We start from the raw sequence: 27283 nt of genomic DNA on the forward strand, positions 1-27283 counted from the left end.
TTCTACTTCTGATATTTCAGCCATTTTTAAAACGTTTACGGCCCGAAAAACGGCTGAAAATAGCCCGTGTGAACATACCATTAGTTTCATCAAACAACCATGTGTTTGATCACGGTAAGGGTGGTAACGCACTAGGCAGAAACACTGCGAAATTCATTGTGGAAAATTAGCAGTGTAATACAATAGCAGAAGTGTTGGTGATATTTCTCAGTCACACACAGCGTAAAATATCAGACGAAAAATAATTAACCTGCGATGCGGTTTTTGAAGCTGCAGCATGTCAATTTATGCTGCAGAATTACTGCTCTTCTGTTGCGGGTTTTCCCCTTTGAATTCAATGTAGATGTAAAACCCGCAACAAAGAGTTATGTGCGAAAAGGTATTTTAATTTAAAATGAATAAAAAAAGTTCATACCTACATAGCGATGTGATTCGCTCTTCTGAGCACAGCCCACCCTCCATGGTTTTATCCCATGTGACTGCTGCAGCGCTCACATGGACTACAGCGTCATCCCAGGAGGCCGGGTTACGCTCAGAAGAGAGAGACGCGTGAATACGCCCATGACTACGGCCAGGTAAGTATAACCTTTTTTTAAAATTATTGCTGCAATATTTCCACAGTGGTCATGCCGCCCAAAAAACCGCACCACAATTTGGTGCGGTTTTTCGGGCAGAATTCCCTGCGGCTATCCAAGGTGCATACGCTGTGTAGGCAGCGTATCTGCCTAGTGTGTTTCTACCCTTAGGGGGCTTAGAAGTACGGATGATGAGCTGATGATCACCATGATTGTCCAATTATGGTGATCATAGAAAAGTTTGTTTGCTAAACAAACTTTTTAAGCAGCTCTGAACTCTTCAAAGAACGCTAGTTCCAGATAATTGCCCCATGTAAACAGGGCAGCGATCAGCAGATGAACAAGCAAACGCTCGTTCATCAGCTGATCGTATAATTTTAAAAGTGCAAAATATTATCGTTGCCAGCAGCACATCTCCCTGTGTAAACAGGGATATGTGCTGCCGACATGATACAAAATGTATGGGGACAAGGGATCGGCGCAACGATAGCTCGTCCCCATATTAGCTCCTTGTGAAAGGAGCAAACGAGCCGATTGGCCAAAATGTGCCGATGTAAAAGAGAGACAACTGCTTTCAGGACTATCGGGACGTTCTCAATAATCTCCCACAATTAATGTGAATAGCCACTCTAGTCGGCTGTTCTTATTCCCAGGCCTGTCTGAAAACACAAACGATCTAATCAACCATTCTCTGAAACCTAGAAACCATAATAGATATAAAGTTATCATTGTTGAATTGAAGAACTGGTATGCAAGTAGACGGTCACACTTGAGGCACCTTCCAGAGATGGAGTGTATGAGCCCAAAATTCCAACCTGGTATAGCTTCTACCACAATTAGGTCTCTGGATTTAGCTTTGAACTTCTTAATACCTAATTATTTGGAAAACAAAATTTATCTAAGGTTACTAAAAGGAGAGACATCTGCACGTCTTTTCGCATCGAAGTACTCCACCACATGGAAGGTGGAGCCACGTCTGCACTTTCTAAGAACAGAATTGGATGTAAATTCTTCGCTAAGAATGCTAGGCGTTAAATTGGCATACCCCCTATCTCTAGCTATGGCTGCTAGGATAGCAGACTTTACCCTACCTCACATTCAGGAGCCATGGCTAACAAAGACCCCAGGCGGGTTTCATTTGGTCTTCAAGGGTAGAACTAAAGCAGCCCATTTTGAAGAATTCCCTATTGAGCTTAACCTAGTAAATGATCTGAAGAATACATCCCTGTGTCTTGTACAATCCTTTGGGGATTCCCTAGATTTGTCAGCGTCACACAGAGAAGGGATTTCTAATTTCTTAATTACTTTAAGACCTCCTTTCTGCAAGGCCTCAGCTGATACTAACAGGTTGGATCCTCTTGGCCAGGAAAGAGGCTTGTATAGTTTCGGCAACCTTCAAGACCCATTCTATGAGGGGAACAGCATTGTCCAGGTCTGTAGCCAAAGGCGTTCCCCTTGCAACAATACTAAGAGCAGGTAGATGGTCCTCTGACAGAGCATTTGTCAGATTATTGCTAAGGAGCTATTCACACGACAGGGTCCGAGTGTTAGCCGATAAAAACTTCAGTTTTGGTCCGTTTTACTCAGCCGTTTTGCATCTGTTCCGTGCGATGTTTCTGTTTTTAATGGCGGATTTTGACCCATTTTGCATCCGTTTTTTTTCCGTCTGTTTTAAAAACGGATGAATTTCATTTGTCAATTTTTTGCCACACACTTCCGTCTGTAGATAATGCCACACACTTCCTTCTGTAGATAATGCCACACACTGCCCTCTGTTTATAATGACACACACAGCCCTCTGTAGATAATGACACACACTGCCCTCTGTAGATACTGCCACACACAGCCCCCTGCAGATACTGCCACAGTGCCCCTTGTGGGTAGTGCCACACAGCACCCCTGTAGGTAGTGCCATACAACCCCCCTGTAGGTGGTGCCACACAGCCGCCCTGTAGGTGGTGCCACACAGCCCCCTTGTAAATCGCACCTCCGTAGATGGCACCCCCTTTGTAGATGGCACCCCCCTGTAGATAGTGCCACCGTAGCTCCCTGTAGGAGTGGAATCCCTCTGGCCGGGAATCTCCACTTCAAGAGTTGCCCCTGATGTTACTGTCCATATAGTGGCATAGTGATGTCAGTGATTTCTCCTGGAGCGGAATGCCCGGCCACAACTTCGGCAATGCTGCGGCAATGATCAGAGGGATTACGCTCCTTCAGGGAGCTACCGTGGCGCAATCTACGGACGGCCTTCTACAGGGGGAGGTGAGTGCCATCTACAGTGGGTGCCTTCTACAAGGGGGCTGTGGCACTACCTAAAGCAAAAAAATCTCCTCCCCACATGCACTTCCCACTGTGAGGAGGAGGAGAGAGCGAGCGAGCGGCAGAAAGCACAGCTGTCACTCGGATCACATAGACTTCATGTCTGGAATTCTTGGTGCGCATTAAACAAACTCACCTTTATTCATTTCAAACTCTCTCAACCTCTTGACTCCTTACAAAAGCATGGTTTCAACAGTCTAACACTACTACCCCTGCTGCTCTTTTTTATGGTGGTCTACACTTTTCTCATAAACTCATACCTGAAAACAGGTGGGGTGGAGAAGTACGCATACTTCTTTCCCCACAGTGAACTTTCCAGGTTATTTCACCGGTACCCTCACTCCCATTCCGCTCCTTTAAGGTTCACACCCTCAGGATCTTCCATCCATTTCCCCTGCGAGGGTCTGTTATCTACCGCCCCCACCCCCTCTGGTTCACCCTGCCAGTTCATGGGTCACTTTGTTGCCTGGCTCCCTCATTTCCTATTCTCTGAAATACCCACTCTCATTATTGGTGACTTTAACATCCCCATTGATAACCAAATCTCCCCATCTGCCTCTCAATTTCTATCTTTAACCTCTTCCTTAGGCCTTCCACAGCTTACTACACATGAAGATGGGCAATCACTTGATCTAACCTTCTTCCGTCTCTGCTCAGTTTCTGACTTTATTAAGTCTCCTTTACCGCTCTCTGACCACAACCTTCTATCCTTTACTATCAAAAATTCTCTGCTTCCTCAGGATATACCTACCCATTACACATACAGAAATCTACATGCAGTCCTCATCGACCCCTCCCCATTCCCAATATGGCTGCCAAATATTACAATTAAACTCTAAAAAGTACCCCGGACAAAGCAGCGCTCCCTATACTTTGAACCTCCTGACACAAATGGTGGCAACATTGGAACACATCATCAAACTCGCTATCTTCAGCGGTGCTCCATGTGTGCCAAGTGTCTGTGCAAAAAATCGCATATCTCAGCAGATTTCCTCCATTACAAATTCATGCTCAAAACGTACAACTCCGCCCTTAAACTTTCCAAGCAAGCCTATTTCAGCTCTCTCATTTCCACACTATCTAAAAATCCAAAACAACACTTTGATACTTTCACTCCCTTCTTAGTTCTAAAGTGCAGGTGCCCGAATCCTATTAAGGTACAAGAACTGTGAGATGGTGGGGGAAATGTGTTTTTGGAGGATTCCCAAATTAGAATTCATGGAAGGGATGGGTGGTTGGAGGGGTATAGGGTCTGTGTAATATGAAAAGGGTTATGATATGCCATAAATGTATTATGTATTATTGGAAACTGTTATTTATTACTGTATGTGACAGCTGTTTTTTGAGGTGTAATTCACTAAATATTGTTTGATTTAAAAAAAGAAAAAAAAAGTGCAGGTGCCCATCACAGATCTCAGTGCTGAACACCTGATCACTTATTTTAAAGATAAAATTGAAAACATCTGGAATTAAATTATTGAATTATCTCCCAGTCCCCAGGTAGCATCGAACCCCTTCCACACGCCCTCTATTTCACTTTCAACATTTGACCCAATAACAAAAGAAGAAGTCTTCAGGCTACACTCAGACGAGCGTAGCTAACCTCGGACGTGAAAAACTGCAGTTTTTCACGTCCGAGGTGCACCCGTGTGGGGCACGTTGTCACGAATCCCCGATAGACTAGAGTCTATGGAGGGATGCGTGACATTCAGTAAAATAGGACATGTTTTATTTTTTCACAGACCCTTCACACGCTCCGTTGAAACAACGGCCGTCTGAATGGCCCCATTGAAAGTACGAGTCCGTGTGACAGCCGTTGTTTTAACGGCTGTCACACGAACAACATATACACTCGTCTGAACGAGCTTAAAAATCTTTAATTTCTCTCTTGCTTCTGGGATCTTTCCCTCCTCTTCTAAATATCCTGTTATAACCCCAATGCTGAAAAACCCGTCTCTTGACCCATCCTGCACTGCTAACTACCGACCTGTCTCTAATCTCCCATTGATAATATCCCCTTTATCTGTAAACTCCTGAATCACTTGGCATACTTTCACCTAATGTGCTATCGCTCTGCTAAATCTCTTCTCAACCCCTTACAATGTGGTTTCCGTACTCTACAGAAACTCCCCTTACTGAAGTCTCGATTGATCTACTGATGGCTTAAAGGGAAGGTGTAACTAATTTTTTTTTTTTTATATCTTATTGCTTTTAGTATGTTATTAAAATAAATTGTATTTATTTGTGTTTTTGTGTTATACTTTTTTCTTTCTTTTACTTCTCTATGGGGGCTGCCATTTTCTTTTTCATCTCTGTATGTGTCGATTAACGACACATACAAAGATGGAATACGGCAAATACATCCCCATAGAGAATGCGAACGGGAGCCGTTCCATTCACTATAGCGTACGCCGTCTGTGTGGGAACGGCGCATGCACCGCTCCCACACAGACCAAAAGAAAGGTCTTCGGCAGAGCGACATCCGGCGCCATTTTCATGTGGACCGGAAGCCGCGGCCGGACAGTAAGACGACTACTTCCGTTCGCGGCTTCCGGCCATATGTTCATACACAAGGACTAGGAGAGGAGGCAGCGGCGGCAGGAGCAGGTAAGTTATGTTTGTGTATATGATGTGTGTGTATGTTCGTGTTATACTGTGTGATTACCACTGTATCTAATCCTCCTACACTGTGCATTCGCTCAAAAAATGGCGTCACACAGTGTAGGAGATTGAACATTCAACCCCCTCCTTTCTCCTGGCACTAGCCGGGATAAAGGAGGGGGGATTGTTTGAGGACACTAGAGCGAGTATGTCTTCTCCAATTTTGCAGCATAAAAGCAATGAGGTTGCTTTACCACATGCCAATGCTGCAATTTTGGGAATTGCTCCCTCTAGTGACCAGCACATGGAAATGTTATAAATTAGAATCTAAATTATAATATTTCCTGACTTGTGAAAAAATTAAAAAAATTAGAACAATGTGTAATCATTTATATACTAACTGTTTAACTAAAAAAATAAAAATAAAATTCTAGCGACACATTCCCTTTAATCTAACTGTAACTATTTTCTATTGATTCTTCTGAATCTCTCCACTGTGTTTCACACTGTAGACCACCAATTCCTACTTGGTATGCTCCACTCTATTGGCCTTAAGGATACTGCTCTCTCTCGGTTTTCTTCCTACCACTCTGACCGCTCGTTTAGTGTATCATTTATTGGCTCTACTTCTTCTCCTCTTGCCCTTGCTGTTGGCATTCCTCAGGGATCAGTCCTATGCCTTCTTCTCTTTTCTCTATACACAGGCTGATTAGACAAACTATCAGCAGATTTGGCTTCCAGTACTATCTCCACACTGATGGCAACCAACTATATACCTCTTCCTGTGACATGTGATTGTTTGTCTGCTGTCTCTAAAGGCCCTATTACACCAGCCGATAATCAGCCATTGCAGCGAGTGCCGATCAATGAGACATTATTACATAGCGAGATGTGATGCCAACAACAATAATATTTTACTTTTTTAAAACGATACGATCAGTAGATGATCGAGCGTTTGATCGTTCATCTGCTGATCGCTGCCCTGTTTACACTGGACAATTATCGGCAACAAACGTTCTATGAACGCTTGTCTGCCCTATGATCGCCCAGTGTAAAACCCCCTTTACATCATGTAAAACTGAATCTTTCAATAACTGAGCTCATTTTGTTTCCACCTTCTGCTAACCTACCTAAATTTCAGAGTGTGGTACTACCATAACTCCTAAGCAGCACACCCGCTGTCAGGGTTATGTTGGATGCAGATCTTTTCTTTACTCCTTATATCCAATCACTTGCAAGCTCATGTGACCTGCACCTCAAAAACATCACACGGCCGTTTTCAGAGCAATGATGTTCTATGGGTGTATCCAGACGGCTGTTTTTTTTTTAACGGCCCATGAATATTGGTCATCAAAAAATAGGACAGACGGCCCACATAGAAGTCAATGGATCAGTTTTTAACGGCTGTCAATACATGTAACAACCGTTAAAAACGGATCTGTGACATGAGGATTCAAGAGGCAAGGGAACTATTGGTTCTCTTGCTGGCTATCGGAGTCGCGATGACGCTGAATGCCCTATACACTCACCGACGCAGCGCCGTCTTCTTCAGGTGTGGTCTCTTGTCTTCACCGGTTCTACGAAGGCGACCCGATGATGTTATCGCGCGGCCTTCACCGAACCCTTGAAGACTAGAGACCCTACCTGAAGAAGGCGCTGCATCGGTGAGTGTGGTGGGCATTCAGCCGGAAATTTAGTAATAAATGTCGGGTATTGTTACGTTCACTACAAGGGTAGTGTGGCGCTAGTACAGGGGGCATTGTACATAGTTGTCAACTGTAGCGAATTTTCCGTGATTGTCTAGAATTTACAGAGACAGCCCCGGAAAATTACACCAGGGAGAGGTGGTGCTTTCTCCGGAGAGGTGTGTGTGTGGCATAATCTACAAGGAGGCTGCGTGGCATCATCTATAGGGAGGCTGTGTGGCATCATCTACAGAGAGGCTGTGTGGCATCATCTATAGGGAAACTGTGTGGCATCATATACAGGGGGGCTGTGTGGCATCATATAGAGGGAGGCTGTGTGGCATTATCTACAGGGAGACTGTGTGGCATCATCTACAGGGAGGCTGTGTGGCTTCATCTACAGGGAGGCTGTGTGGCTTCATCTACAGGGAGGCTGTGTGGCATCATCTACAGGGAGACTGTGTGGCATAATCTACAGGGAGACTGTGTGGCATAATCTATAGGGAGGCTGTTTGGAATCATATAGAGGGGGGCTGTGTGGCATCATATACAGGGGCTGTGTGGCATCATATACAGGGGGGCTGTAAATAGTGTCTAGGTAAACATGTGACCTTCCTTTGGGTGTTTTCAGGGGGTTGGGACAAAAAAAGCCTGACAAATTAAATTCATCAGTGCCATGAAAAACGGATGCAGAACGGATGTGAAACGGCCATTAAAAACAGACAGACGGACTGGAAATGGATGAAAATTTGGAGACACACTGATGCAAAATGGCCATGAAAAACTGACAGTTGATCCGTTTTTAATGGCCATTTTTGTTCACTGTCGTGTGAATGTAGCCTTATCCTCTTAGTGACAACAAGCGTACATGTACACTAGTCCAATATGTCATGGGCTCAAGAGCTGAGCCCACGGCAAGCGCAACGGGTAACGGCTATTTCATACAGCTGACCTCCACCTGCAATGGCCGGGATTGGAAGTAACTCCTACCTCGTCTGTTTAACCCCTCAGATGCCGCAGACAATAGCGACCACAGCATCTGAGCGGCTAAACAAAGGGAGGGGACTCCCTCTGTCTCGTGAATTCCCCAGATGAAATAGCAGGGTGCTAATATGCTACCATGACAGCCGGAAGCCTATTAAAGGTGTTAAGTTCTGCTATCAGTGCTCTATTATTAAGACGTTCGAGAGGAAGGGCCAAAAGGTAGAGCACAGATAAAGGCAATACACTGAAATACATAAGTATTGTAGTGTATTGCATGAGCGATCCATAGATTGCATGGTAGAGTGCCCTAGGGGGGACTAAAAAAAAATAGCAAATAAAATATTTTATATAATAGAAAACAAAATACATGCGCATATACAGGCAGCAGAATCTTATGTATGTGCACATACACTGAACTATGGCTGAACGTGTCCAGCGCATGCGCAGGTACAGGCAGCTAAATCTCCTGTATCTTAAGGCCTCATTCACACGGCAGGGTTTCCCGGCCGGGTGCCGGCCGTTCATAAATCGGCCGGCACCCGGTTGCATTAGGAATAATAGACCCCTAATGGGGCTATTCACACGACCGATTTTTTGACGGCCGGGAAAACCGGCCGTCAAAAAATAGGACATGCTCTATCTTCGCCCGGGTACCCGGCCGCCCGGCTCCCATAGAAGTCTATGGGGCCGGGTATTACACGGCCATCACCGGAATGTGTTCCGAGTGATGGCCGGGTTTTCCGGCGCTTGCGCTCTATCTCCTCCTCCTCACAGCGCAGAGTGCATGTGAGGAGGAGGAGTTGATGCCATTCTGACAAATGGCATTGCTGTACACGGTGTGGCAGGGCCGGGGTGTACAGCAGGTGGAGGGAGCGCTGCGCTGGCTCCCTTCCCCTGCTTGAAAAGCACCCTGGCCCGGCGACACCTTCGATGGCGCCGCTAGCAGCTGCAGCTGCTGCTGTTACTACTGTAGCGACGCCACTATAGCAGAGCAGGGAGGTATCTCCCCGCTCTGCTATGTGCTAGCCGCACTTTAGCTCCTTGAAGGAGCGGAATCCCCGTGTGTTCGGGGATTCCGCTCCTGGACAGAGCGCTTGATGTCTCTGTCCATATCTGGGCAGTGACATCAGGGGAAACTCCTGAAGCGGAATCCCCGAACACATGGGGATTCCCCTTCAGGAGTTGCCGCTGATGTCACTGTCCGGATCTGCCCGGTCCGGCACGGATGCAAAACTTAATGCAAACCGGCCGGGCAAAATGACCGATTTTACCGGCCGACACTCGGGCTCGGGAACGACCCGGTCGTGTGAATGTGCTGAACGCGTTCATCGCCAGGGCAGAGGAGCAGACAGCAAAGGACGCGGTCATGTGGGTAAATCACATGACCTCCACCATCTTGAGTGCTATAGATGGGATCACTGCTGCTATCCATTGTTTGCACCTTTGAGCCATGGAAAGCAGGGGACCTTCAAATGCTTTACAGGGATAAGCATTGGGGGTAATTAAGGGGGCCTGTGCCTCAACACAGTAGAATTTTAGTGAAGATTTTGATCAGATTTTGTTGAGATTTTTTTTATATACAGATTTTGAAGCCAAATTCAGGAGTGGATTATAAAGGGAGAGAAAGTATAAAGAACAGATACTACTTTTTTTCAATCTACTTCTAGTTTCGGCTTATGTTTTACAAAAAACATGATCAAAACCTGCATGTGTACTGAGGCCTTGGGAGAAAGTGTCATTTTTTTTAGACACTAATTTAAGATGTCTATAAGTTTGTTAATTGTGGCAAGTGCGAAAATTATGTGACAAAACGAATTTTAGTTGTTAAAATGTTGTTAATTTTTTTTTTCCCAGGTTCACATGTTCAGAATTCTATTAGGACTCTGCGCCCAAATCCTGACAGAATCTCCTCACATTCCGCCAGAAATGCATGCGAATGAGGTATTTAGACTTCATTCACATGCTCCGGAAAGTATCTGTGCTGAGTGCACCGGATTTTAAAATCTGCAGCATGTTCATTATAGCCGTTGATTTTACGCTAAAAAAACGCAGAATAGCTCCACTTAATTACAATAGGGCTAGCCAGCATGCAGATCTGTCGGATTTCTGACATGGATTTTCTAAAAAATGACATGTGAATATAGTATTATTTATAAACGACGCATATGTTATTGCCATGATTATATTTAATGGTGTTGTGAGAAAAAAAAACCTCTTATCTTCCCCTGATTTGTAGTATATACCTCATGTCTCTTCCTCCGTTGTCCAGTGTGTACCTCATGTTCCTGTTTGTCCACAGCGTGTAGCTTATGTCTACTCTATCTTATGCAGTCAGTGTGTACCTCATGCCTCCTCCATCGTTGTTCGCCGTGTGTACCCATTATCTGCAGTGTGTCCCCTACTATCATCTGCAGTGTGCACCTTATGTGGTCCCCTCAATGTCCTTGGTGTGAACCTCATATCTACCTCCCATTATTTGCAGTCTAAGGCTGGGTTCACACGACCTATTTTCAGGCGTAAACGAGGCGTATTATGCCTCGATTTACGCCTGAAAATACGGCTACAATACGTCGGCAAACATCTGCCCATTCATTTGAATGGGTTTGCCGACGTACTGTGCCGACGACCTGTAATTTACGCTTTGAAGAACAGCTCAAATATACGGCCGTCAAAGACACCTCGCATAATGCGAGGAGGAGCAATTACGTCTGAAATTACGGAGCTGTTTTCTCCTGAAAACAGTCTGTAATTTCAGACGTAAAAGGCAGCTATCGTGTGCACATACCCTAAACCTCATTTCTTCCGTCATCTTTTGCAGTTTGTACCACATGTAATGCTTAAGCACTGGTAAAAGAGAGAGGCAGGACATCAATGTGTGAATGATGGGAATCCGACACCTACATACTGTACTTCAGTAAAGTACGTGTGAACACAATACAAATCTGAAGTGAAAATATAACACAAATGCTCTAAGTCTGAAGATCCTGATCAAAATGAACACAATAACCCAATAGAGGCCTTTATAAAACCTGGTTTCAAAAGAAAAGGCTGTGGCAGCCATCACTTACCTGAATCACAAACCATGTAAAGTGTGCATTTCAAATCTATGTTCCAAACACTCATGTATTCATTAGGGCCACAGGGACTGCAAGTAGTGTTTGCAATGGAAGAGCATCTAGCTGTCATGTGTGATCCTAGATTGAATAAAGATGTGGATATGTAAACTATAACATAAACATTACTTACATTTATATCATTTTGCCTGTACAGCCACTAAGTAGACAGTAAATTTAACCATGCATTAGAATCACAAGATGCGTCTTTTAACATGATTTGAGTTGAATGTTAATAGAAGTAAATGCAAAAACTCCTGCGACAGGCATGTGGACAATGTTGGTGCCATTAAAGCAGGGGCGTAGCTAGGGGGGGGGCAGACGGGGCATGTTCCCCTGGGCGCAACTTAGAGGGGGCGCCAGCGCTCCCCTCCTGCACTATAATTGTACCTGCGTCTATAGGACACAGGTACAATTAGAACCAATGAATGGCCGGGTACGTTCCGTGTATAAGGGGATTGATTTGTTTAATGGATCTGTATTTCGGGGGACTGTATTTAGTGGGTCTGGTGTGGGGATTGTATTTAGGAGGTTTGGTGTCTATTAGTTTAAGGGGTCTGTATTTAGGGGGTCTGGTCTGGGGTCTGTATCAGTTTAAGCGGTTTAGGGTCTGTATATTTAGGGGTCTGTGTTAGTTTAAGTGGTCTGGGGTCGGTATTTAGAGGGTCTGTTTTAGTTTGAGGTCTGGGGTCAGTATTTATGGGGTCTGTTTTAGTTTGAAGTCTGGGGTCGGTATTAGTTTATAGGGTCTATTTAGGGGGCCTGTTCTAGGGTCTATATTAGTTTAGGGATCTTTATTTAGGGGTCTGTATTTAGGGAGTCTGATCTGGGGTCTGTATTAGTTTACAGGGTCTATTTAGGGGGCCTGTTCTAGGGTCTGTATTAGGTTAGGAGTCTGTATTTAGGGGTCTGGTCTGGGGTTTATTAGAATAGGGGGTCTGGTCTGGGGTCTGTATTTAGGGGGTCTGTATTAGTTTGAGGTCTGGTGTCTGTATTTAGGGGGTCTGCCTCTAATCAGCACTGTAGTCATTGATCTGCAGCGAGATGATGGGTGGTATGAATATGATATGATTTTTTTTTTTGTGAAACAGCATCTCCCAGCATATCCTTACCATTGTTCGGGCCATGCTGGGAGCTGGAAACAATTTAGTGTGAACCTATACATCAGGGGTTGCACTAAATTGAGCTGTATTTGTGCTGGTGCTGTATATATGTATTGAGCTTGGTTCTGGGGCTGTATTTATGTACTGAGAACTATTCTGGTGTTGTGTATAGAACTATATTGCAGGTAAAATGTACAAATGTTTTTATGCTCGAGTTACATAAAAAGAAATGTGGAAAAGAAATGACACGTCGATTGGTAAAGAAAACAAACATGGCGAGGGGGAAGGAGAGGTTGGGGGGGGGGGGGGCGCCAAACTGAATCTTTGCCCCGGGTCCTGGAGAACCTAGCTACGCCTCTGCATTAAAGTCATCATGCGGCCTATGCCTAAGATTACACATCACTACTGCAATACATAATCAATGCTACAGTGTTACAAAATTGTGTTTCAGCAATGAAAGAAAGATTTCTGCAGACACTGAGCACATGGTCTGAGCTCTTATGGTCTGTAGGGAGATGCGCATTCTGTTTTATTCCTTCAGTGTCAGGGTCAAGCAGTGTAGCTGTCACCTTGAATCCTGGGTGTGTTTGGGTTATGCAGAATAAGTATGATATCAAAATCATATATTTCATTACCCCATATGCTGTCTGCATAGCTCTGTCCATCTTACAATTAATTTATAATACATTTTTTGCAAATGATTGTTTGCCGACAACGGACTAATGCCTGACTAAAAAGTGATCAGTCTGCGTTTTGGGGTGTGTTACGCATATTCAGACTTCTATCCTGGGTCAGTTTGCTATTGCAAGGCTGCTATACATAGCTAGAAAACTTATTGCATTACACTGGATACAAGGCGCCCCGCCGACTAGGAGCGAACTCATTGCTAAAGTGAATAAAATGATTGTGTTGGAAAAAGCTGTGTATGTAAAGCGTAAAGCTCTTAAAAAATTTTATTCCATATGGGGATCAAGGTTGTGTGTATTGGAATCTGTATCATAAACTGTGCTCATGGATTTTTTCTGGTCGAAGCCTTCTGTATTGTATGTGGATTAAATTTCTATACTGGAAGGGATGACAGGGGGGGGGATTAGGAGAGTCCTATGTCTGTCTTACATCTGTATTGTACTTGCTCTCAGGTGAATTGTTTATTCGATGTTTGGAATATGTCTCACCACATATGTCTTTTATTTCTGTAATATCTGATGGTGCCTGGGGGGAGGGTTAGGGAAAGCGTTTGTATGCTATGTTTTACATTGTCTAATCTTGAAGCTTCAATAAAAAATATCTGATTTAAAAAGAAAAAAGTGATCAGTCATGTTGGATATTTTCGGCCAGTTTTCCGTCTGAAACTATGCTGAAAGCATCACGTTTGGAATTAAAAGGATAGCTTTCAATTGGCTAGGTACTGTAAAGGCCGCGGTCGCGGACCACAGACCCCTCTCATCGTGCCGACGTCTCCCTCCCCAGAGACTTCAGCACATGCGGCCGTCTTTCTTGCAGTGACCACAAGGGTGCGCACGCGAGCTCGTTCCCGGCCTTAAAGGGCCAGCGCACGCACATGTATAGAATTAACTAATTATCCCCAGATCACCCTGGACTATAAAAAGGGCCCTGCCCTTTCACTCCTTGCCTGAGCATTGTTTGTATTCCTATATTAGTCTTGCAAATGGTCCCTTAGTCGTATCCTGTTCCCATGCCCTGCTACCTGTATCCTGTTTCCCGTGCGGTATTTGTTCCTGTGCCCTCTCTAGTGTTGGAGTCGTGTTGTGCCGTCTGCAATGCCTGCTGTCTTACACCACGTCTGGTATCATCTGCCACGCCTGGTACCTCCTGCCATGTTTTGCATCACCTGTTGTGAAAGCACCATCTGTGCCTAAGCCGCTGCTACTGTCTGGACTATTGCAGGTACCCTTGTGCGTGGACTTTGTACACTGTTATTTGGCCAGCTGCTACTCTTCTATAGCGGTGCCAGCTGCTACTCTGCAATGGCAGTGCGATCCAGTGGGTCCACATACCCACAGATTGTGACAGTACGCTCAGGCCATGAACCCCGCTGGTCAACCCAAGCCCTTGACTACATCAAAACTCATGCAGGCGGATATGCGAGACCTTCAGTCACAACAGGACCAACTCCTCCAGGCGGTGAACGCTATTGCACATCGACTGGATACGCAAGCTGCAGTCTTCACGGCACCTGCTCTTCCTCCTACTACTCCTCCTGGCAGTACTGATTCCCGATTCTCTCTGCCACTCCCTCCTTGCTACAATGGAGACGCGAGGACCTGCAGGGGATTTCTAAACCAATGTCCACTTCAGTCTACATGCCGGAGCATTTCCTTCTGATGACGCAAAGATCGCCTTCATAGTCTCTCTTCTTACTGGCAAGGCACTGGCATGGGTAAACCCCATCTGGGAACGTCAGGGACCAGAAACCCGTGCCTTACAGTGTTTCCTACTGACTTTCCGCACAGCCGCATCCCTGCTGACCCTTCGCCAAGGAGACACCTCTGTGGGCGAGTACGCCATTCTTTTCCATACCCTGGCGGCAGAGCTGACCTGGAACAACGATGCCTTGGTGGCTACAATCTGGCAGCGTCTATCCTCCAATATCAAAGACAAGCTCGAGATCTGCCTTCTACCCTAGATGACCTCATTCTTCTAGCCACCGGGATTGACATGAGGATCCAGGAACGGTCTCAAGAGTTTAGCCGGGTCAGAAGACTTCCTAGGCTGGCTCCTACATTTCAGCAACCCCTGCTGTCCTCATCAGCTGTTCCACCAGTGGAACCTATGCAAATAGACAGTCTCAAGTTGCCTGTCCAAGAGAAACAACGCAGACACACTTCGGGACTCTGACTGTATTGCGGCCTCCAAGGCCATTTTGTGCGTCTGTGTGTCCAAAAGCCAAAAAACTCCAGCGCCTAGGATTGGTTGAAGAGACAACCCTAGGTAGAAAAGGACTTAAAAGTAAACTCTCTCCCAAATTGTCCATTCCCGTGACCATAGTGTCCGGTGAGACACCCCTGGCTGTTGCCTCGGTGAATGGACTTCCTTTGCCCGATCCTATTGTGTCTGAGACCATGCCACTGAAGATCCAAGTTGGAGCCCTTTACACTGAGAAAATTGTATTCCTCATCTAGCCCAAAGCCGTCAATTCTGTGTTGCTGGGTCTGCCTTGGCTCCGGCTTCATGCCCCGGTCCTAGACTGGAATTCTGGAGGTTCTCCAATGGGGCTCCAAATGTCTCCACCGCTGCCTCTTACAGATCCATACTGTCATGCCTCCTATGTCTCAGTCATTAACAGGATTACTCACTTATTTTGCGCAGTTTGCAGACATCTTCGGCAAGAAGGAGGCTGAGATGCTTCCCCTACACCGGGCGTACGACTGTCTGATTGAACTGGTTCCTAATGCTTCACATCCCTGTGGACGGGTATACCCCCTCTTCTTGCCAGAGACTCAATCCATGTTGGCCTATATCAAGGAGAATCTGGAGAGGGGTTTCATATGAAAATAGTTCTCCCCGGCAGGTGCCGGGTTCTTCTTTGTAAAGAAAAAAGACGGATCACTTCGACCCTGCATTGACTATCGTGGTCTCAACCAGATCACGGTCAAAAATAAATACCCTTTGCAACTGATCTCTGAATTATTTGATCGTATACAAGGAGCCAAGATCTTCTCTAAACTAGACTTGCGTGGGGCCTATAACTTAATCCGAATCCGTCAAGGTGACGGAGTGTAAGACGGCATTTAACACTTGAGACGGGCACTATGAATACCTGGTGATGCACTTCAGCCTGTGTAACGCTCCCATGGTCTTCCAAGAATTCGTTAATGATATCTTCAGAGATCTCCTCTATGTCTGTGTGTGTCTATCTCGATGACATTTTGATCTTCTCTCCAGATCCGACGACACATCGGAGTCATATCCATCAAGTCCTGCTGCGATTAAGGAAGAATAGTCTGTATGCCAAGCTGGAGAAGTGCACTTTTGAAAACATTTCTCTGCCCTTCCTGGGTTACATCATCTCAGATCAGGCTCTCAAGATGGATCCTAGGAAAGTAAAGTCCGTCCTAGAATGGCCATGTCCTCAGGGCCTGCGGTCCATAAAGCGTTTTTTGGGATTGGCTAACTTCTACCAGCAGTTTATCCCAAACTTCTCTTCACTGACGGCTCCCATCTCTACTCTTACCAAGAAAGGTATGAACGCCAAGGTGTGGATTCCAGAGGCAGGATCAACATTTAATAGCCTTAAGAGTGCCGTTACTTCAGCCTCGATCCTCCATCATCCTGACGTGTCTCGGCAGTTCTCATTGAAGGTGGACACTTTCTCTGTTGGTGCAGGTGCACTTCTGTTCCTGAAAAGCTTCAAAGGAAAGCCAGTAGTATGTGGCTATTACTTGAGACTATTTTCCTCTGCAGAGTACAATTCCTATATTGGGGATCGGGAGTTACTGGCCATAAAATTGGCTCTGGAGGAGTGGAGACCTCTTCTTGAGGGCGCAGCTCAACCCATCCTGATATACACCGACCACAAGAAACTTACTTATCTCCAGTCGGCTAAATTCCCGTCAAGTTAGGTGGTCGCTGTTCTTCACCCGTTTCCAATTTGTGCTCCAGTACCATCCCGCTGACAAAAATGTGAGGGCCAATGCCCTGTCCAGGTCATTTGAAACAGATGACACTATGGAGATACCTCAATGTTTCATAGACCCGTCCTGCATTGTCACTGCCAATACTCTGCAAGTTAGAGACATCCCTCCGGGGAGGACTTTTGTTCAGTTGGCAGACAGGAGACTAATTCTTCGCTGGGCACACAGCTCCAAACTGGCCTGGCACGCTGGGGTTCGTAAGACTCGAGACCTGATGGCATGTCATTTCTGGTGGCTCACACTGCCCAAATATATTTTGGACAATGTTTCTACCTGCACTGTGTGTGCTTCTAACAAGGTTGCTCACTCCAAGCCTGCCAGTCTGCTCCAACCTCTGCCTGTACCCACTGCCCCCTGGCAGCACATTGCGATGGACTTTGTCACAGACCTTCCTCCCTCAGCAGGATGCAATACTGTCTGGGTGGTGGTGGACCGGTTCTTAAAGATGGCACATTTTATCCCGCTGACCGGCCTATCTTCTGCTCCTCAACTGGCAAATCTTTTTATTCTGCACATCTTCCGTTTGCATGGCTTGCTCCTTCATATCGTGTCTGATCAGGGCGTTCAGTTCACCTTAAAATTCTGGAGTGCCCTTTGTAAACTCCTGGATGAGAAATTGGACTTTTCCTCAACCTACCACCCCCAGTCCAATGGTCAAGTCGAGAGGATTAACCAGATCATGGAGATATCCAGGACCGCGGACCAGGTCTATTTGAGGCGTGCACCCACTTGCAGTCCAGTGCTGTGGAATCTTTTTGTTTTTTGGAGAATTATCTTCGTCACTTCATTTCCATAAAGCATGATGACTGGGTACAGCTTCTTCCATGGGCTGAGTTCTCATATAACAACCAAACAAGTGAGTTCACTACTTCCACACTGTTCTACATTGTCTACGGTCAACATCCACGAATCCCTCTTCCTGTTTCAGCTACATCTCAGGTACCCGAAGCTGACTTTCTACAAATCTGGCAGCAGGCCCGGTCCTCTACTCTGCTGGCAGTCGATCACTTGAAGTGAAAAGCAGATACAAGAAGAAGAGCGTCGTCTCAGTTTCTTCCGGGTACCAAAGTCTGGCTGTCCTCAAGAAATATTCACCTGAATGTTCCTTCGTACAAGTTTGCTCCCAGGTTCCTCGGTCCTTTTGAGATCCTACAACAGATTAACCCTATCTCCTATACTCTTCGGCTGCCTCCTACCATCAAAATATCCAACTCCTTTCATCGGTCCCTCTTGAAACCTGTGGTGCTGAACCGCTGCAGTACAACTCATAGTCCTGCGGTTGCTCCTAGCGGTTCTTCCGATGTGTTCGAAGTAAAGGAGATCCTGGACTGCAAGAGGGTAGGAGAAAGGACTTCCTATTTAGTGGATTGGAGAGGGTTTGGTCCTGAGAACCAGAAAAAAAATGTTAATGCCCCTACCCTCATTAAGAAATTCCTCTCTCGCTCCGGACCCAAGAAGAGGGGGCGTAAGGAGGGGTACTGTAACGGTTGCGGACCGCAGACCCCTCTCATCCTGCCGACATCTCCCTCCTCAGAGACTCCAGCACATGCAGCTGTCCTTCCCTGCAGTGACCACAGGGGGGCTACTTAGATAACGCTATTAGAGGTGGCCCTAGATCAAACCGGTGGAGTAGCACACAGTGTCCACAACCCACTGTCCATAACCAGAGATAATCCTATTTCTAGCCATTTTACGACTTGTATCCAGTAGTTTTGCCCTCTGCAGGCTCGCTCTCTAATTCTCTGAGCTAGCTGAGTCTAACTGCTATCATGTCTTCTATATATTGCTCACATAGAGAAAAGAACATCCTGCTCTCCTATGTCTTTGTAGTACACGTGTAGAAGCTGCAGCAGCATGGAGGACATCATACATAAGAATCCAGCACTGGGGTGAGATGTAAGGGTATGTTCACACTCAGTGACCAAAAGCGTCTGAAAATATGGAGCTGTTTTCAGGCGAAAACAGCTCCTGATTTTCAGACATTTTTGTAGCAACTCGCGTTTTTCGCTGCGTATTTTACGGACATTTTAGAGCCGTTTTTCAATGAAGTCAATGAAAAACGGCTCCAACAACCATCCCCAGAAGTGACATGCACTTCTTTTAAGCGGGCGTCTTTGTACGCGCCGTATTTTGACAGCGACGCGTAAAATTACACCTCGTGGGAACAGAACGCTGTAAAACCCATTGCAAGCAATGGGCAGATGTTTGTAGGCGTAATGGAGCCGTTTTTTCAGGTGTAATTCGAGTCGTAAAATGCCCAAATTACGTCTGAAAACACTGCGTGTGAACATACCCTAACACTTACTAGAAAGCTGCTGCATTGTCTGTCTGTGTGTGTGTCTCTCTCTCTGCTCCTGCTCTCTAGACTTCTATGAGCAGCATGTAACCGGATACCTGAGTGAGTTGATAGCCCATCTCATCTAGAGGAGATGGGTTTAACAGTAAATTCAGAGTGAGTAAACAGTTAGGAGGGGGGAGTAAAAGAGCCTGTTAAGTGGAGAAATAGGCATTTTTCTCTAAAAGCTATATTACAAAGTTTCTTATATTCGCTTGTACTATTGATTTATGGAAAGTTTGTTGAAAAGTCAGTGACCATTTAATGCCCAAGCAACAAATCAGAGAAGATTTATTATTTGCTCTAAGCAACAAGATTACTTTTCCTCTAAGACAGGTTTGTGTAAGTTTTCACCAGTCAATTAGATTTCTAGAATACAAGACTACTGGGAAATCTAAAGAGAAGCTGGACAGGTCTGATAGGAGCGTTTGTATATACCAGAGTTTTGTGGTGTGCATCACTAAGTGTCTGTTTTTTGTCAAATTAAATTAAAAACTCTCCTACTAGTCTACAAAGCTCTGCACAATGTTGCATCGTCATATATTTCAGCTCGCATTTCCATCTATCAACCTATTCCTAGTCTTCGCCAAGCCAATGATCTATGACTCTTATCCTCCCTTATCACATACTCTTACTCCCATCAGAAGACTTCTCCTGTGGTGCACCAATTCTGTAGAACTCACTGCCCCAAACCAATAGACTTGCTCCTAACAATCCAGTTTAGGGTGTGCCTTGAAAACCAATTTCTTCAAAGGAGGCTTATATCACATAACCTTATTTTGACTACAACCATTGTCCATGGCTCACACACAAGCTGAACTGGTCACAGATATCTCCACTCTACTTTGTCCTTTTAACTTTTACTTTTGTCAGATCACATTGCAATTTATGTCCACGTTGGTTCTAATACGGACTGGTTCATGCAGTTTTATTTATATTTCTGTTGCCTACACAATTTGCCTACACAAGAGTCTGGTCCCCTGGATAACACCATGTACTTACGGGTCACTATTGCCATTCCACTTAAATTGAAACTGCTTTGGAGCAGGGATAACTCTCCTTTTGTCTTCTTGATGGTTCATATGAAAAATGTATCACCTACCAATGTAAATTTGTTTCTCTCTAATCTGTTACCGCATTCATGCATTTCTCTGGTCATTTTAAGAAGTACAGTATATCTCAAACTAACTAGACTGCATTAATCATGCAGAACCCAGGCTTACATTCAGATAGAGTATGTCGTTATGTTCTTGAGGTACAGATTTATACTGCATTGCGATGTCTATGATGCCCTGTCTAAGCCCTCTTGCACACAAACGAGTGCCCCTTGAGCCGTTTTTCACGGCATCCGAGTGGCACCTAAAAGTTGTCATGGACCCATTCACTTCAGTGGGTGAATCGAGTCCATGAAAATGGACCAGACTCTCCGATCCGTGAAAAGATAGAACATATAATTTCTTTCCACGGATCACGAACGGGACTCGGGCGGCACAAACGGTTATGTGCAGGAGCCTTAAAAGCCATAAACAATTTAAGCGCTTATTATGTAACACATCCTGTTTTAGGCATTATAAAGATCTCCAAAAACTCAACCCTATACTTTAAGAAAATAGATGTCCTAGCAGTCTTTGTTAAGACATACCGGGTGGGCATTTATTGCAGCACCTTCCAAGATATTCATACTGCTTCTTTGGATCACATTTCAGAGAGTTCTGAAAAAACACAGAAAATGTTAACATATTAATGGAAGTTATACTAATGACTGCAAACAATGATTAAATTTAATAAAGGAAAAGTCTCTTGTATTTTGTCTCATTCATTAGTTGGAACAAGTAAATATTATTGTTCTTCCCTAGGGTGGCTATATTGGTGGCACACACTTCCTTTCTGTACTGACCGCATAGACAGTACAGCAGAGAGAGAGAGAGAGTGTGTGTGTGTGTGTGTGTGTGTGTGTGTGTGTGTGTGTGTGTGTGTGTGTGTGTGTGTGTTCTATGACAACTGAAATGAAGGGGAGTAAACTGATAGAGAAATGTCATAAACTAATAAATTTCTTCGAACAAGATGAAGAACAGGCCCCTCCCCCAGAGACCAGGGAGTCAAATCTACAGGGCCGACCAGGAAGTCAAATCTAAACTATATCTCTGATCAGGGATTTGGGTGGCATTGAAAAACGACTTCTTGCCAAATCGGTGACAAAACGCACATTATCAAAACTGTACTCTCTATTGCTTAGTGGCGGTTCACCCTCGACTACCTCTTTCATTTTGTCTTCGGAAACAGAGCTAAATAGGAAGTTCAATGAGCAGGAGAAAAAATGGATCCTGAGATATTCACATGGATTTTCTAGGTGTATCAAACTGCAAGATAGTCATTATAAATTAATAATGAGGTGGTACAAGACGCCGGAGCGCATGTTTTCTCTTGGTTTATCAGACTCTAAATTGTATTGCTGATGTCAGGGGCCACGGGAACATTATCCCATATATGGTGGTATTGTCCGCTGGTCACGGATTTTTAGAGAGAGGTGTGTCAGGAGATTAATGAGATTTGTGATTCTAATATTTCATTCTCTATAGAATTTCACCCTTCTGAAGCGCATCTAGCAATACACTTAGTAGCGGCAGCCAAATACTTAATTCCACTTTGCTGGCTACAGACTTCTCTATCTAAAACACAATTGATCGCTAAGGTTCATCAGATTTGTAGTCTTGAAGAGTTAACCAGCTGGCAAGACCATAAGCATACTCATTTTCTACGTGTCTGGCAGCCTTGGCTAGAATATAGGTCCAGGGTACTCTGATTTTACATATGTTACTAGAGGTTACTATCCGCATAGTTGTGATTCTTCTGTATATTAAGTCAGATATGTTTCAATAAATATCTAACTGCATTGTTCGGTACTCTTACCAATTCCTTCCCTTTCCTCTATTGTACATGCTATTATGTTTGTACACTTGTATGTCCTTGTTTTTCTGCAATTGTATTGTTTTGACAAGTACCTGTATTTCCTGTAATGTTCACAAGATATGTTAGAGACGCTCACAGGACTGTACGTAAATTCATCATGCTGCACATGGTATATTGTTTATTTCTTCTTGTCTGTATTTTTATTGAATATAAACAGATTTGACAAAAAAAAAAATTGACACTATATCTCTGTATATAGTGTATACTTTACTATCCTGCCTTATTTACGCCTCCAGCAGTACAATACAGCGGTCTTTATCTCATCCGCCCAATACTAAGGAGATGACTTTGATCATATTGTCCCAGTCTACACAGCAAAACTGACGAGCAAGCTATAGAAAACAGTAAACATCAGAATATTATGTATAACTGAAAGATTTTATTTTTTATGTGTATAGTAACATAATAAAATTTTAAAGAGCACCAAAAATGTTAAGATACACTCCCTTCAAATTATATTCTACATGGAAAGTGTTAAAAATATTACACCTGACAGTGGACTAATAGATCACACAAAAATACATTTCTAAGGAGAGTTTGTGTGTTCTTTTATTGTTTCTTAGTGTTTACTAATGAATATACCTGGGTATGCTTGGAAAATCTTATTATTAATTTTTAATTTGATTATCCAGGTTCTAATTATTTTTTACCTATGCCTGCAAATAAGATAAATGAACAAAAGAAATAGTACTTAGCTATCCTTTCCCCCCGGCGATCCAGTGCGGGCGCTCCGGCGGCAGTCATAGTGAGTGACCGGGTTTTATGTCACAGCCTGTTTTGGCCTTGTGACACAGCCGGTTTTTTCAAATCTGACATGTGTCACTTTATGTGTGAGATTTACAGCACCTCATGCGTAATCTCGCGAGATTACGCTGTAAATGACAGCCCAGCGTGATCTCGATGTGCTGTGCTGTAAATCAACCACAAACGTTAGCGAAGTGTCAGGATTCTGAATAGACATCCCGTCCTGGCTGGTAGTGATCTCTATTAACTCTCAGGACACTTGAGCAACGTTAATGTGTATGTATGTGGCTGCACACAGTGATCTAGTAAGAACACTATGTCCTGTTTAAATGAATGGGGAGAAGTGTACGACGCTGATTGGTCACTGATTGGTCAGCGTCATACACTTCTCTCCACAATGCCCACTTGGTCAAAAAGTAAAACACGCCCAGTTGGGCATTAAGAAACTCATTAGCATAAAGCTAATATAGGTCATAACTCCGTCAAAAATGATAGTTTTTCTAAATAAAAAACAGTGCTGTAATCTACATTACAGCGCCGATCACATCATGTACAAGATAGGCCACTTATAATGTGGTGACAGAGCCTCTTTAACCGCTTCCCGGCCGCCCACTGTATATTCACGTCAGCATTTGCTGGGCTCTGTGCAGTGCCGACGTGAATTCACGGTGGGTGTTAAAAGCGCGATCCGGGTGTCTCAGAGTAGCGATGACACTCGGATCGCGCTGTTAACCCCTCTGGTCCCGGAGACATGACCGGGACCTAATTGGTTCAGGTCCTGGTCATGTGATCGCAGGGAAAGTTTATTGTAGCAACGAACTGGAAAGTTTGTTACTACAACAAACTGGAAAGTTTGTTGCTACAACAAACTTTCCCGGGGACCGATTGCGGGTGCTGCAGTCGGTTATAAGGCAGAACCGGAGGCCATACAACGGTCCTCATAAGCTTCCTGTCAGTGTGACTCTCAGTGTCACACTGACCGTTTATAATACGTTACACTACCTAGGTAGTGTAATGTATCATAGAAGCGATCAGTGCTGCCAGTCTTCAATTAAAATAAGTAAAAAATAAATTTATAAAAATGTTTTATAAACGTGTAAAAACAAGTTCTAAAAGTTACAAAAACAAAAAATGCTTTTTTTTCCTATAAGTCTTTTATTATAGGAAAAAAATGAAAATGTTAAAAAAAGTACAAATATTTGGTATCACCGCGTTCGTAACGACCCAAACTATAAAACTATAATATTATTTTTCCCGCACGGTGAACTGCGCAAAAAATCTAATTAAAAAACAATGTCAGAATCACTATTTTTTTGGTCATCAACCCTCCAAAAATCTAGAATAAAAAGTGATCAAAAAGTCGCATGTACCCTAAAATAGTACCAATAAAAACGACAACCCGTCCCGCAAAAAACAAGCCTTTACACAGCTTTTTTGACTGAAAAATAAAAAAGTTATGGCTCTCAGAATATGGTGACACAAAAAAGAAATAATTTTATCGAAAAGTGATTTTATTGCGCAAACGCCACAAAACATAAAAAAAACTATATACATCTGGTATCGCCGTAATCGTATCGACCCGCAGAATAAAGTAAAATGTCATTTATAGCGCACGGTGAAAAGTGTAAAAAAAAAAAGACAAAAAACATTGTCAGAATTTGTTTTTTTGTCACTTTGCTTGCCAAAAAAATCTAATAAAAAGTGATAAAAAAAATCACATGTACCCTAAAATGGTACCAATGAAAACTACAGATTGTCCCGCAACAAATAAGTCCTCACACGGCTCCGGTGAAGAAAAAATAAAAAAAGTTCTGGCTCTCAGAATATAGCGACAGAAATTGTGCAGTGTCCAAAAGCTGATAAGATCGGGCACCATTTATCAGTGCGACATTGGCCACATATCTGCGGATTATTATTTATTTACCGAATTATTATACCCTCTTATTATGTCCTGATGTACTCTGCCCAATTTACTTATACCCCCGCATCATAAACTGAAATACCAGCAAAACCCCAAACAGAACAGTTACCAAGCAAACTCTGCGCTCCAAAAGCCAAATGGCGCTCCCTTCCTTCTGAGACCCACAGCGTGCCCAAACACCAGCTTACGTCCACATATATGATATTTTATATCCGGGAGAACCCGCTCAACATTGTATGAGGTATTTGTCTTCAGTGGCACAAACTGGGCACAACATATTGTGCGTTAAAATGGCATATCAGTGGAAAATTTTAATTTTCACTTTGCACCATCCGCTGCGCATAAACACCTTCGCGCACCACGACTTAATAGCATGTCGTGGTGCGGGGGGTTATATATGGAGCGGGCTCATGCGCTGCGCCCGCGACATATTCTGCAGGTGTCCGCTGTGTATTACAGCGGACACCTGGGACTAATGGACAGGAACAGCGATCGCGCTATTACAGGAGCCTGTAAAAATGATATTATACTGCAATACATTAGTACTGCAGTGTATTGTACCAGCGACCAAATGATCTCTCGTTCCAGTCCCCTAAAGGGACTTTTGGGAGGTTTCCACTGTTTTGGTACCTCAGGGGCTTTGCAAATGCGACATGACACCCGAAAACCATTCCAGCTAAATTTGAGCTCCAAAAGCCAAATATTGTTCCTTCCCTTCTGAGTCTTGCCGTGGGTCCAAACAGCAGTTTATTACCACATATGGCGTATTGCTGTAATCAGACCAAATTGCTTTACAAATTTTGGGGTGATTTTTCTCCTTTATTCATTGTAAAAATTAAACATTTCTATGTTTTTTCAGGAAAAAGTAGATTTTCATTTTCATTTTCCACTAAATTCAGCAAAAAAACTGTGGGGTCAAAATGCTAACTATACCCCTAGAAACATTCCTTGAGGGGTGTAGTCTACAATATATATATATATATATATATATATATATATATATATATATATAGAATAATGTGCAACTTCTAAAATGTGTAGACAGCTGCTGAATAATAAATCAGTAAGATCTAGCATCAGTAAGTACAGGACAAATGAGTAATGGTATTTATATAACTTCTAAACATGGAATGTTTGTGAGATTCCATTAACCATCAGCTATGTGTTCGCTACACCAAACATTCAACTAAAAAGAGCGTGGCTTCAGATCCAAGTTACTGACAATGACAGGACATGTATAATTAGGGATGCACGATGCATCGAAACTTCGATACTGTTTCGATACTGTGCATCCCCAAACGGTTCGATACCGCACAGCTTAGCATTGTAACACATGAATGTATGAGAGCGGGGCTGCGGCCGTGTAATTCAGCCACTGCCCTGCTCCGGAGTCCTGAGAAGTGCGCGCGGTCAGCATGAGGTGATGCGGCCAGCACTGCACTAATGAGCGGCGGCAATGAAGACAGAACATGGCGAGCGTGCTGCAAAACACCCCTATGTTCTGTCTTCAGTACCTGCGCCGCCGCTTATAGTGCAGCGCCGGCCGCATCACCTCATGCTGACCGCGCGCGCACTTAATGTCACCTGTGGGTGGCATCACGCAGTGTTTGCAGTGAAAGAAGCTGGCTGGGAGTGATGACGTCACCCACAGGTCCTTCAACCTTGGCGTCGGAAGAGAGAAGACACCACAGCTCCAGGCGTACAGTTGAATTTGCAGCAGCATCACAATGTGCAGGTAAGCATAGCAAACTCCCTAGAGACTAGCATATTAAACTTTTGGACGCCTTTCAGCCGATGTATCTTCTCTGGCCGACGCCAAGGTTGAAGAACCTGTAGGTGACGTCACGCTGTGTGTCTTTAGTGAAAGAAGCTGGGTGGGAACGATGAGAAGTGTAGGATGCTGATTTGTCAGCATCATACACTTCTATTCACAACGCCCAGTTAGTAAAACAAGTAAACGCGCCCAGTTGTTAAAAACACAATACACGTCCAGTTCAAAATACGGAAAAAAACACGCCCAGTTGTCCATTTCAAAGCTCATTTGCATAAATATAAAATTGCTCATAACTTGGCCAAAAATGATCGTTTTTAAAAAAAACAAAACACGTTACGGTTATCTACATTGCAGCGCCGATCACATGCAATAGGAGATAGGGATTTGATAATCTGGTGACAGAGCCTCTTTAACCTCCATGTGCCTCCCATTAACCCCTTTAGGACACAGCCTGTTTTGGCCTTGTGGACACAGATGATTTTTTCAAATCTGACATGTGTCACT

The 27283-nt window shown here is 44.1% G+C and overlaps 1 protein-coding gene across 1 annotated transcript in view; it reads right to left on the minus strand.

Annotated features, from left to right (window-relative positions):
- The window catches only part of TNFRSF11A (TNF receptor superfamily member 11a), a 125363-nt gene that overhangs the window by 37147 nt on the left and 60933 nt on the right, over positions 1-27283 (minus strand). The window contains exons 2-3 of the mRNA XM_075826722.1: positions 21013-21082; positions 11233-11358 (exon numbers count right to left, since the gene is read on the minus strand). Of these exons, the coding sequence (XP_075682837.1) occupies positions 11233-11358; positions 21013-21082 (196 nt within the window). The remainder of the gene's footprint in view (positions 1-11232; positions 11359-21012; positions 21083-27283) is intronic.

The sequence above is a fragment of the Rhinoderma darwinii genome, chromosome 5, assembly GCF_050947455.1.
Source record: "Rhinoderma darwinii isolate aRhiDar2 chromosome 5, aRhiDar2.hap1, whole genome shotgun sequence".
Lineage (NCBI taxonomy): Eukaryota > Metazoa > Chordata > Amphibia > Anura > Rhinodermatidae > Rhinoderma > Rhinoderma darwinii.